Genomic DNA, 13,436 nt, shown 5'->3' with positions numbered 1-13,436 from the left:
AGATGAGGCCTGAGACCCTGGGCGCTTGTACGTTTTGAGACTGGCCGTGCAGATGGGAGCAGTCGAGCCGCCGTGTCTGGGAAGGGGTGGCTGCTGAAGAGGAGAACACCTGGACACTGTGGGGGCTGAGTGACTCAGGTGCTCCGGGAGAAGGAACGAACCCCCGAGGCAGAGACTACTGGGGAGTCCATTCCTACAAGAATTGAGAGTTGATACCTGGGTTTGGCAAGATGGGCATCAAGGTGACCTGTGCAGGGACAGCAAGGAAGGGAACGAGAGAATGAGAGTCTGCTGGGAGTGAGGAGAGGAAGGAAGGTGAAGAAGTGGACTCAATGCATATACTCAGCTTTTTGGAAGAATTTTACTACAAAAGGGAACAGAGAAATAGTATCTTAGCCAAAGAGAGACTAAGGATGTTTTGGCGTGTGTGTGCGCACGTGTGTGTGTGTGTGTGTGTGGTTGTTCTGGCTTGACTTGTGTTTAGGATGAAATGAGAGATTGCAAAATATTTATGTGCTGATGTGAATTACCCAAAAGAGAGGAGGAATTTAATGGGGTGTGTGTAGGGGCTAATAAAGCAAATGCTGGAGCAAAGTGTGTGAATTGGCAGGTGGCTGTGGACTTGTCGCAGGGGCTCTAGCCAAGAGCTGGTACCAGGGGGAGTATGAAGGGCTCAGGCGCAGGCAGGTGAACCAGTTTCATCCGTTTGAACCTCAGTTTCCATAGTAGTAAAACCAGGGGAAAATACTCATCCAGCCTTGTTCTTCTGAGGATTAAACAAAGTGGGGAATGCAGAAGTGCTTAGTGAATTACAATGAAATGTATTTAAGCTTATTTCTCAATTGCAAGCAAGATTTTGTAGAATGTGGACTTTTATATGTGGGGGAACTTGAAACAGTGCCATTCTTGAGAACAGATCTGGATCAGGATTTGTGAATGCAAAAAGTTTCCATTTTCTGATGCCATGAAATATGAATGTTTTATGTCTTTCAGGAACGGATATAAATTTCTCTACTGCTCTGCCCGTGCCATCGGGATGGCGGACATGACGCGGGGCTACCTACACTGGGTCAACGAGAGGGGCACGGTGCTGCCCCAGGGGCCCCTGCTGCTGAGTCCCAGCAGCCTCTTCTCTGCCCTGCACAGGTACCAGGCCTGCTCCCTGCACCTACATCCGTGGGCCTGTTCGGACCCTCTCTCTTCCTAACTGCAATTTTTGTAAGAATAGCTTCCTCACTGGTCTTCTCCAACCAATATCCATGCTCCATAGCCGGCACCAGGAAAATCATTGCAAACACAGGTCCACACCTGCATTGGCTCCTCACGGCTTTCAGGCCAAGTCCAGACTCAGGAGCTTGGCGCCTGGTGGCTCCTCATGGCCCGTACCTCCCCTCCTCTCCAGGCGCGTTTCTCTCGTCTCTACATCTCAGTCTGTGTCTCCCAGACAGTTATCTCTGCTTGGAGCCTTTGCACATGCTGTTCCCCTCTTTCTGGGTCACTCTCCTGCTCCATCTCTTCTTGAGTAGCCTGGCTTAATCTTAATGTCCCTTGGACAATGAGCCTCTATCTCATCTCCTTAGGGATCCTTAAGTGGCCCGTCTACCAACCACCATCATCCACCTGGCTTTTGTCACCTGTCATACTTGTTATTTTCTGTCTTAGAGTTCTGGGAACACTGCTCGTTTTAAGGGTTGTCTAACAGACCACTAGCCAATTTCTGATTGCCTTCCTCCCTTCATCTACTGGGCCATATCAAGGTAGCTAAGCTAGACTAACTGTGGCCCCATGGAATTGGAGGAAGAAAACACTGGATGTCCCTGTAGTTGGGGGAAGAAAACACTGGATGTCCCTGTAGTTGGAGGAAGAAAACACTGGATGTCCCTGTAGTTGGAGGCCCAGGGCAATTTACTAGACACCTCTCAAAGCAAAATCTATTGTGGTCAACCATGGGACATTGGGCCCTGCTGAAGGCTGATTATAAGTATCATAGACTTGGTCTTTATGAATGTCATTGGTGTGATTCTGCCTGAATTTGAAGACCAGATGAACTGTTTGCTGCTGCTAATCGTGCAAACAATGGAAGAATCTAAATGGGTCCCCAATGCCGTGTTGATTCTTGTGTATTTTCCTTTAGCTCTGTAGGTACCTTTTCCATCACGGCGTTGTTTTGTGTAAGCAGTAGCTTTTTCCCTGTAGTAAAGGATCTCAAATTGAGACACGCACGTTCTAGGGGAGAAAAGTCAGGCACAACCTATTGTATTTCAAGTCCTCAGAGCTGTCGGAACAGCATTGATCTCCATAGAAATCCTGATATTTTAATGAAATTGTGTCCCTAAGCTATGCTGACAATTTGCAACAAGCCATTCATCAGCCTGTGTTAAGTAGTAAGGCTTTGCTAGGCCAAGCAAAAAGTCGACATTGTTACTCTGACATCCTAACGTTATCTATACATTTAAAGTGATCCTTTTCTCATTTCCTTATTTAAATATCATTGTCCAAGGTATATTGCTTTTCCCTGGAAGGAATTATTTTAAGAACCCTAAATCACATAGTTGGTATGTCCTCTTGGAAGGCCAAAGTGCTCCTGTGGCAAATGGCCACCAGCCTGGTCCTTCCCAGGGCTGCCATCAAGCCACAGCCATTCCATGTGCTAGCTGTCCCGTAGAGTTCTCTAGAATTGCTAGCCAAGTCTGCCCTGATGCAAATGACCTTCCTTTTTTTTTTTTAAATTTTACCCTAAGTTCTGGGATACATGTGCAGAACGTGCAGGTTTGTTACATAGGTATATGTGTGCCATGGTGGTTTGCTGCACCTATCAGCCTGTCATCCAGGTTTTAAGCCCCACATGTATTAGGTATTTGTCCTAATGCTCTCCCTCCCCTTGCCCCCTCACCCGCTGACAGGCCCCAGGCCCTTGTGTGATATTCCCCTTCCCATGTCCATGTGTTTTCATTGTTCAACTCCCACTTATGAGTGAGAACACACAGTGTTTGGTTTTCTGTTCCTGTGTTAGTTTGCTGAGAATGATGGCTTCCAGCTTCATCCACGTCCCTGCAAAGGACATGAGCTCATTCTTTTTTATGGCTGCATAGTATTCCGTGGTGTATATGTGCCACATTTTCTTTATCCAGTCTATCATTGATGGGCACACAAATGACCTTCCTTAGCACAACTCTTTAACTGGGTGCAGTTCTGATTCTACCGCTAGGTTTTGAATTAGGATATAGGAGGGGAATGTAGTGGGTGGACATGCGTGCGGTGCAGTGGGCAGAAACAAGCCCTCAGCACAGGATGGCGATCACTTGGCCTTTGTCAGGAGTGCTGTGGGTATCTTTTCCCAGTTCATAGCTTTTGATGAAAATAAACTTAGTTTTATGTCATTGAGTGTATTGTTTCCTCTGTAGTTGTGCTTTTTGTGTATTACCAAAGTCTTCTCTGACCTGTGGGCATGAAGACAGTCCTGTATTTTGTCTGAAGGTGTTGCTTTCACATTTGGGTCTATAATCCACTAAGAATGGATTGATTTAGGTAGAATGAAGTGGGGGTGCAATTTAATTTTTTTTTCCTACATGGATATTCGTTTGTCCCAGCACCACGTGCTAAAAAGAGTGCCCTGTCCTTGCTGCTCCGAGATGCCATTGTGGTCATAAAGCAAGTATCTGTGAATGTGTGGTTCTGTTTTGGGGCTTTCTGTTTTGTGCCACTGGCAAAGGCCTGGATGAATTGGCCAAGGCCATAGTGTCCCATCTCCCACAGCTGCAGAAGCTCCTCACCTTCCCAGCATCGGAAGTGCTAGGCCTGGCTTTCTGCTCATTTTCATAGCTTCTAGACTCCAGTTGCATTAAAACACCCAAGACTCTGTTATGAGTTTGACTGAAATTGCAGTGAATCTCTAGAGCGATTTAGGAAGACTTAATATCTCAAAATTATATTGGATCTTCCAATCCAAGAGTATAGTCTATTTCATTTGTTTAGGTCTTTCCTAATATATTTCAGTAAGGTTTTATAATTTTAGCCGTAAAGGTCTGGCACATCTTCTGTTAGGTTTATTTCTAGACATTTTATATTTTAAAATTTAATTTAAAATACCATTTACACAATTACCTTTTCTACTTGTTTCAGATGCATGAAAATGCGATTAATTTTTGTACATTTGATTTTTTTTTGTACATTGACTTGCTAACCTTATTAGAGTCTTTTTAATTCTGGTAATTCATGTGTAGGTTCACCTTTTTAATGTGCATATTTGTTTTTTGTGATGACAATTTTTTCCCCTAATTCTCTCTAATATATATAACTTTTATTTATTTTTCTTACGTTATTGCATTTGATAGGGCAGGCAGTACAGCAGTGAATTGCCACAGTGATACAGACCATCATTATTTCACTGTTAATAAGATGTTCACTCTAGGTTTTTTAGTATTCCCTTCCATTCCTAGTTGGAGTTCTCATCTGGATTAGATGTCAAATTGTATCAAATCCTCTTTTTAAATTTAAATATTTTAAAAAATGAATTTGAAGTTGGGAGGTAACTGGTATCAAATACCCTTTTTGTATCTGTTGAGATGGTCATGTTTTTCTCTTTTAACCTGATAATGTGTTATATTATATTGATTTTAAATGTTAAATTGCTATTTCATTCCTGGAATAAACCCAGCTTTTATACATTGCTACAATTTGTGCATACACACACACACACACATATGTGTATATATATTTTAGAATTTTTGCACTTATATTCCAAATGAGATTGGTCCACACTTTGCCCATACTTTTCGTTTTTAGGTTTTGTTTTAAGGTTATGCTAGCCTCATCGAATTAATTTAGAGATGTTCCTTTTTGTTTTTATGCTCTGTCATTCTTTGTTTCCTGGGTGACCAGGAGAACTCTTGGTGAAATGGCTCATCCTTGGTGTTTTCTTTGTAGAAAGACTTGAAAGTATGGGTTTACTTTCCATCTCGTGCTTTTCTGGGATGTCTTAACTGCCTGACACACACTACACTTTTGAAGATTTGAGTTTTCTTAGTGTTGTGGCAGCTTTGTCAGCTAAAAACAGTTTGATGCTAAGGGAAGCTTAGCCTCTCATGTTAATCTATTATTTATTTGTTTAACAGAGAAGTGATTGAAAAGAAGCCAGAAAAGTTTAAAGTCCAGTGTTTGACAGACATCAAAAACCTGTTTTTCCCCAATACAGAACCCTTTTATGCTGCTTTTGGAAACCGACCGGCTGTAAGTAGCAGATTGGGTATAGAAAAACCCTTGAAATGACTGCCTTTTCTGGTTGCTGTCTTCTGAAAGCCCTATCCTAGAGGTCTATGTAGAGTCAGATTCTCATCCTAGAAGCAGCAGCCTGGTGAAGAGCCACTTGCCTACATCTAAAGGGAAGGGATTACAAATTGTCTTATGGCCTCCAGGGTTCTTTGAAGGTTGGCAGGTGGGTCAAAGCTTGAGATGTGGGACTTAAAACTCCAAATCCCAAATTATTCATTAAAGCAGTAAAGCGAGAACATGTAATCGCATTAGGTTCTTTCTACCAGGAGGGAACCGCAAAATTAGTCCTAACCATGATGGTGAATTCAGCATCTCACATCTAGTGTTGTCTCATATCATAAAAGAAGCGCTTTGAGATTTTGCACGTATGCCCAAATTTACTAGAAAGCTAAGTATTCTAGAGAATGTAGTTGGGTACTAACTGCTCCCTCGGAAAGTCCTGCTTTTGAAAGTTATGGGAGATTTTCATGAAGTAGGAATATGGGTCAGAGAATAACCTGAAGGAATGTTAGAATTGCGCGACGTGATAGGTTGTCTTTTCTTTAACTCAGTCCTTGAACAGATGAGGGAGTTGAGGCCCAGAGAGCAAAACTAATTGAACAGTTTCCCATCAAAGGATATTCTTTCACTGCACCACTTTGAGGTACAGCTCTGGTTAATGAAAATTTGATATTTCATCAAATCAGAAATACCATGGACTTGTTTTTACAATGAACTCTTTTTTTCTAATGAACACTTTAAATCACCTTTACCACATACAGGATGTGTATTCATACAAGCAAGTAGGAGTGTCTTTGAATAGAATATTTACCGTCAACCCTAAAGGAGAGCTGGTACAGGAGCATGCGAAGACCAACATCTCATCGTGAGTATTGTACATGTTTTATGTGATTATTATATCAGTACCACTATCTTAAAATGGCGCTTCCCAGTTCGTGGTGTACCTCTTCCCCTTTGCTGCCTGCATGTTAATCTCTAATTCTTATAATGAAGAAATGTATTTCAACTCCTCGTATTTTGTCCAAAACATAATTTTTAGACAGCTGGAATTGAATCAGATCCCCTGTGGGTCTAAAATTTAAACTCGTGGTTAAATTCTGCTACAGAATGGAATTGAATGAATTTGAAAACTAGTAGTTTAGATTTGCCAAGTTAGGTTTGAAAGCCTAGAATGTGAATGAGAAATGTAACCAAACTGAAATATGTGAAGCTATATTTAAAGATGAGGAACTGTATATCTCTTCACATACCAAATGTTTCCTACCAGAGACATTGCTGTGTAATTGTTAAGAATTCCCCTCATATTTTTGGTCAAAGCCCAGTTTTCCTGAGTCAGTGGGCTACACGGGATTACTCTTTCTAATATGGCATGCTTGTGTACTTAGAATCACTCTTGACTTTATCCTGTCCCCGTCGGGTTCCTAACTTCTTAGAATGGAGAGCACTTCCTCCTTCCATGTTATTGGGAGGTGGGCCCACTGGGCGACGTCAGCCCCAGCAGACCCTTGTCTTCCTGCCTTGTCCATTTCAGAGACTACACCTCTTCTGGTCTTGTCTGTGCAGACCTGGAAAAGAGCCTCTGGCAGGCCGGGTGCGGTGGCTCATGCCTGTAATCCCAGTACTTTGGGAGGCCGAGGCGGGCAGATCACCTAAGATTGGGAGTTCGAGACCAGCCTCACCAACATGGGGAAACCCTGTCTCTACTACAAATAGAAAAATTAGCTGGGTGTGGTGGTGCATGCCTGTAATCCCAGCTACTCAGGAGGCTGAGGCAGGAGAATCGCTTGAACCCAGGAGGCGGAGGTTGCAGTGAGCCGAGATCGTGCCATTGCACTCCAGCCTGGGCAACAGAGCTAGACTCCATCTCCAAAAAAAAAAAAAAAAAAAGAAGGCTTCTGGCCTTAGTGACCCCAGAGAGCCCAAGGGGGTCCTCTTTATCTGGAGGAGTTAGACTAGGGGAATTTGGTTCTAGGAGATTACTATGGATTGGTTTTCTCCATGTAGCTCCTGTGATTTTAAATAGATAGAGAGCCAAGTTCCCTCAAGGGCAGATTTTTACTTTCAAGATGGTCCTTAAACCAGTTGGATTCTAATTGAGTGTCAGTAGGGCAGTTCTAGACTAGCAGGAGTCCTGGAGCTGCCCCACAAGACTCCTCTAACCCTACAGTCATGCCAGTACCCAAGCAGTCCTCAAGGGTTGTGCAGGGAGGGGAGGGTGGAGCCAAGGCCCTGTTCCCTCCTGTAGAAGGCGAGTCAGTGTCAGGCTGCTTCCTGATTGACAGAAAAACAGGAAGAACTTGATTCCTTTTTTAACCCTTCCTTGCAGTTTCTGCTGCCTCTTTTATTCTAAGTGGCTGACTGTGACAATGTCTCGTTCTTGCTCCCCCCTCATTCCCCAGGCTGGAGAGGACCTAGTGGGTTTCTGTTTAGGATCTGTGTTAGTCTGTTTTCAGGCTCGGACCCAAGGCTGCGTAATTTATACAGGAAAAAGGATGTAGGCCGGGCGCGGTGGCTCACACCTGTATTCCCAGCACTTTGGGAGACTGAGGCGGGTGGATCACCTGAGGTCGGGAGCTCAAGACCAGCGTGACCAACACGGTGAAACCCCGTCTCTACTAGAAATATAAAAAAAAAAAGAAAAAAAAAATTAGCCGGACATAGCAGCTTGCACCTGTAATCCCAGCTACTTGGGAGGCGAAGGCAGGAGAATCACTTGAACCCGGGAGGCGGAGGTTGCAGTGAGCCAAGATCGCGCTGCTGCCCTCCAGCCTGGGTGACAGAGTGAGACTCCATCTAAAAAAAAAAAAAAAAAAGGGAGGCCTCACCATCGTGGTGAAAGGCAAGGAGGATCAAGTCATGTCTTACATGGATGGCAGCAGGCAGAAAGAGAGCTCGCGCAGGGAAACTCCCCCTTATAAAACCATCAGATCTCATGCGACTTACTCACTATCATGGCAACAGCATGGGAAAGACCTGCCTCTATGATTCAGTTAACTTCCGCTGAGTCCCTCCCACAACACGTGGGAACTGAAGATGAGATTTGGGTGGGGACACAGCCAAACGTATCAGGATCAAAAAGAACTTTCAACCAGTGAGACGCTGTCCAGGAATGGGAAAGTGGCAGGTCTTGCCATGAGGTGCATGGAAAAGGGACTCCAGCATCTGAGAGGGTTTGGCTAGGTGGCCTCTGAGGTCATTGCATTGACGGAGGCTCTAGGGTTAAAACGCACACCTCACCCATGGCTTGGCCTGGGGTGGAGCTCTGCAGACTTGACTCATTGCCAGGGGATGTTGTCGTTTTACACCTGGACTGGAGGTGGGGTTGTTCCTGTGAGAGAGTAAATCGCCTCCCCCAGGGGGCTTACATTTCTCTGGCACTGAACTTGGTATAGCTGTTTCTGAGCCAAGTAAGTGCTTGCCGTTCAGAACTGGGACAGTCATCTGAAATGTCTTCAGATGGATGGGGCCACACAGAGGGAGCAGCTCAGTTCTTTCTCCCTTTCGTTTGTGAGCGTCTGTGCGTAAGCTCTGCCTGCTCCGGAGGAGCCCTGTGCGTGGAGGTCGGTCTTGGGGAGGCGCGCAGATGAAACTCGGCCTGGCCGCTCAGAGAGTGTGAGAGTGGGTTTGGTTCCAGTGCCCGCCGCAGCCTTGCAGTCAAGCCTGCAGGGAGGGGCCTTCCTGCCGCAGCCACAAACCTCAGACAAATAAGTCTGAAAGCTGGGAGGTATTTTAAAAATCTGTCTGTTTGAATCCCCAGGAAAGACATAACTCTTAGTTTTATATTAGGAGACATCATTTTTCCATTTTGTGCAAGCACGCTGTTTCTCAAAAGTCCTTTGGAGGTCCTTTATTAAATGTACACACTCAGCCTCATTTAATACATTGTTTTATACTTCAGAACATGCAATTTAGGTTCTTAGCAATTTGGAACTAGACAGGGATCAGTGACTGTCAGGGAGGAATCTGGGGATGGCTGGCAGAGGACTGGGTGTGCCAGAATCTCAGTTTGGAGGTGCCTGGAGGTCTGAACATGCATATTCAATATAGCAACTTTCTTTTCATAGTATAAGCCACAGAAACGAACATGCAACATATTTTTGGGCATGCAAATAAAAAGAGAGCAAGAGAACGTTGTAGGAAGCATTGGGAAGCTCTGCTCGAATTCACCTCCACACACTGTAAAGATGAAGGGTGCCGAGAGGGCAAGAGAATTGTCCAAGGTTACAGCAACCAGGAGAGCCCAGGTCTCTTGACCGTCATGGCAACCAGGGCTTTTTTCTCTAAGACATGTTCATAATTTGTCGCTTAGATACATTTGAGCACCCAGTATACATTATTTTAATGTTGCATATGTGATTTTATTTAATTAACCTTAAAACTGTGGCCTAGTTTTTATTTTCCTTCCTTTACAGTGGAGGAAATTGGCTTAGATAGATTATGCCATTTGCCCAAGATCATGCAGCTAGTAAATGGCAGAGCTGAACGTCAAATTAATGTCTCTTTAACCCCAGGACCCAGCTCCTTTTCACTATGCAATGAAGCAATCTCTGTCTGGTGCTCCAAAGATGTGCCTGGTCTGTGATTCTTCCCCCCGATGTCCCATATGTGACCCCTGCAGCAGGTGCTATCCCTTGGCCATGCTGGCTTCCTCCTGCCGTCTTTTGCTTGGCTGTCTCCCCTTCTCCTGTCCTTCAAGTGAAGTCGGGTCCCACCCACCTCTTCCCCAGAGCCTTCTCTGATGCCTCCTTTCTATACTCTTCATTTTTATCTCTCATTTTCAATTAATCGATAACAAATTATTCTAGAATGGCTTCAGTCATGTCAATAAGTAGGCCATCTGCTCCTTGAGGTTGTAGATCTCTCTTGACTTCTACATGCAGCCCCTGGGTGCAGAGCTGGTGTCTCTCAGCGGCAGTGACAATGTCCCTTTCCTTCCAGGTATGTGAGACTCTGTGAAGTAGTCGACCACGTTTTCCCGTTGCTGAAAAGAAGCCATTCTTCAGACTTTCCCTGTTCGGATACCTTCAGTAACTTCACCTTTTGGAGAGAGCCACTGCCACCTTTTGAAAACCAGGACATTCATTCTGCCTCAGCGTAAAATGTCCCAAGCAGCCTCTTGCCAGCAGTGCAGAGCCTGGTTGTCACCCATTAAAGGATAAATCTCCTGGGAGTGCATAGCTCCACCTGGGAGCCTGGCGCGTCGTCATTGGCCTGACAGCAGAGAGAATTGAGAAGCATTTCTCCTCTGCCCCACCCTGAGGCTGACATTTCTAAGCAAGTAGGAAGGGAGCACTTTCTAGGCGAGGAGTTGGGTGCATTTGTACCGTGAAAAGCATTCCACAGTTGTGGCTTAATGCCAGTTACGATGCTGCCTTTCCGGCCTGCCCCAGCAAGTAGCTATTGGTTCACGTGCAGTTTGGGGCTGTGAAACCTAGGCAGAAGGTGGCTGCCTGAGGGCTGTCCCTGCCTAGGACAGGGTCAATCGAGGAATGCCAGATATGCACGGTTTTTGGCAAAGTAGGGGGTGCATTTCCATTACAGCAATGTTAGTGCCACCACCTTCTGAATACAGTGGGGAGGGCTGTGAAGGCTCATGTGACCTGGATCTGAGGTCTCTGATAGAAATTCAGACGTCACTGGGTCCAGGCCTGGCCTCAGACTTGGCCTCGTGGATGGGCCCCTTACAGTATTTGCTGACTAGTCTCATTTTTAGGTGATAAGTTTTTCTTTAATTCCTTTTGTTAAAGATAGTCTATTTAATTGGCATATTTCCCCCAGTTTTTGTGGCTCAAGGCTGGAATATTTATGCCTTAATGTATCTATGGCAGATATTTTATTTAGAATGCGCTTCATCTAGCTCATGGTAACTTTGCAATGCCTTAGATTAAAAAGATAGTAAATATTACTAAGGCAGTATTTTGAATGAGTTCGACACTGCCAGCTTCCTTCCGTCCAGCAAGGTGGTGCTGACTATGTGGACTTGAGCGCACTTATGCCAAATGATAACGATAATTGACTTCTATTGAGAGCTCTCCAAAGAAACTGGTTAGTTTTAAGAAAATAGTTTCAAGAAGTTAAACTATATTCTTTTAGATATTATTTATTGTTTTACTCTGATTAGGTTACTGTGATAGGCATTTTAGTCATATTCTTTCTATACCACTGTCATTAATATATTAAAAAGACGTATGTGTTAGACTATCCAAAGGGCCTTATTCTCTCTTTCTCATAGACTGTCTTCTTTTGGGATTTATGAGTCATTTATTTTCCTTAGCTTTTTCCACTCAAGTTAAGGGCAAGTGAAAAAGTAATAATTTGAGTGGCATTCTTTAAGCTGACAGAATGTGATTCTTTTACTTGTTTATTACACTGGCTTGTGGACAGAACAGTTTGAAAAGTGAAAGAATTATTTTGGTAAAAGATTTTGCTTTACTTTTCGAAGCATTATTTTTTTAAAGAGTGTTTTACTCCAACGATTGAAACATTTTCCTATTTAAATTTCCTTGTTTGAATCACAGGAGGCAAAAAATGGAACAGTTGAATGAAATTTTACTCTTTCTGTGAAAGAAAATCCACAGAGTTGTTGCCTCCGTTGTAGTTGGTGGGCCCTGTTAGCACTGGATGCCTTTGCCAAATGGTTCATGTGGACACACAAAGGCAGACGTAGATCTGCCATCGATTGCAGATTTCTGTAGAAATACGGATGTGCATGTGCAGATTCCTTTTGGAGATATTAAAAATAGTTAAAAATAGTCCTGCCTGAGGTTGCAGTGAGCCGAGATCGCACTACTGCACTCCAGCCTGGGTGACAGTGTGAGAATCCATGTCAAAAAAAAAAAAAGAAAAATTGGCCTGCCTTAACTAACTTCTCTGCGCCTGTTCACTAGTAACCTAAAGAGGCTATATTCATTCTTTATGCAATGAGGGTATTTGAGTGAATTTTAACTGCTCTGAACTAAGTATAAGCTCATGGGCCTGCGAAGGTTCACAGTTTCTCCTTTGCACCTGGGAGGAACTTTGGCTGTGAGAATGGGGGGATGTATCCCCCATGCAGTTCGCAGTCGGGCAACCCTCTGCCCCAGCACACTCTGCAGGCGGAGTTTTCAGAACATGCAATTTTAGACCCGAATTTTGATGTACCTTAAACTTCCACATCACTGCACCATGAAACAGAGCATGCCTTCCAGAAAGTCACACTCTCAGATCTGTGTCAAGTTCAATGTGAGCCCTGGCAAGGCTGGCATATTAACACCTGCCTTCTGGCTTCTGAAAGTGAGATTTCTATATGGTCTGCACTCACGCATATGCAAGTTGGTTTATCTTTGTGTCCATGACTATAACCCAGTGATGCTGAGGTCATGTGCTGGAATGCTGTATTTGGACCACACATTTCAAAGTTGCCCTATGGAAATGAATCCCACTTAGTGACAAGCCATCAGATGTTTGTCACATGTGATGAAGAAAAATATGTATACCTGGCATAGAGAAAAATGTATACCTGGTACATTGGAGAAAAATAACTACACTTTCAAAGAGAATTCCCTTTGCAGTTTTATGTTTGGATTACCACTGTAAGCATATTTTATTTACATTTGATCTGTATTTGTATATGCTGGTGCAACGATAAAAATCACTGTGATACTTCATTGTGTTGTACTGGATGCAAAGCTAGAAAATATTGCAATAAATGAGACCGATGAAAGACTTCTCTGAAAATCAGGTGTATGAATTTTAAATAGTTTTTGGTAAGTTACTCAGTTGTTGATTTTTCTGGGGTGTGTTATCAAGCATATTCTAAAAAAAAATCTTCAGGCTATGAATTGTTCACTATTCGGAATACATGTTTTTCCTGATGTTTTAGATTTAAATGGGTAAAAGACCAACCTTCTCTATGCACTTGGGAGGGACGGGAGAGATGAAAAAAGAGAGGAGAAGGCTGTACCCAGGATCCCTCCCTGGCCTGGTGGGATGATTCAGGAGGAGGGAGGTTTCAATCAAGTGAATTTCATGAAGTGCCTCCCAGGGCCTGACCTAGAACCGTGTTTAGCCCATGGGGGTTCCCCAGCCTCACATCTGCTGTCCTCATTTTTTCGACTCTTCTCTGTGGTGAACCCCAGATTCATTTTTCATTTTGAATGAATCAAAATCCTTGACTAGTGCAATCA

At 43.9% G+C, this 13,436-nt stretch overlaps 1 protein-coding gene across 2 annotated transcripts in view; it reads left to right on the top strand.

Annotated features, from left to right (window-relative positions):
• The window catches only part of LPIN1 (lipin 1), a 143,211-nt gene extending 130,224 nt beyond the window's left edge, over nt 1-12,987 (top strand). For both annotated transcript variants that reach the window (XM_011960881.1, XM_011960882.1), the window contains 4 exons: nt 994-1,146; nt 5,115-5,229; nt 6,033-6,136; nt 10,210-12,987. In XM_011960881.1, coding sequence (XP_011816271.1) covers nt 994-1,146; nt 5,115-5,229; nt 6,033-6,136; nt 10,210-10,369 — 532 coding nt within the window. In that variant the 3' untranslated portion in view covers nt 10,370-12,987. The remainder of the gene's footprint in view (nt 1-993; nt 1,147-5,114; nt 5,230-6,032; nt 6,137-10,209) is intronic.
• The last annotated feature ends 449 nt before the right edge of the window (nt 12,988-13,436 follow it).

This window comes from Colobus angolensis, unplaced genomic scaffold (assembly GCF_000951035.1).
Source record: "Colobus angolensis palliatus isolate OR3802 unplaced genomic scaffold, Cang.pa_1.0 Scaffold53, whole genome shotgun sequence".
Lineage (NCBI taxonomy): Eukaryota > Metazoa > Chordata > Mammalia > Primates > Cercopithecidae > Colobus > Colobus angolensis.
This window is presented reverse-complemented; position numbering and strand designations above follow the sequence as displayed.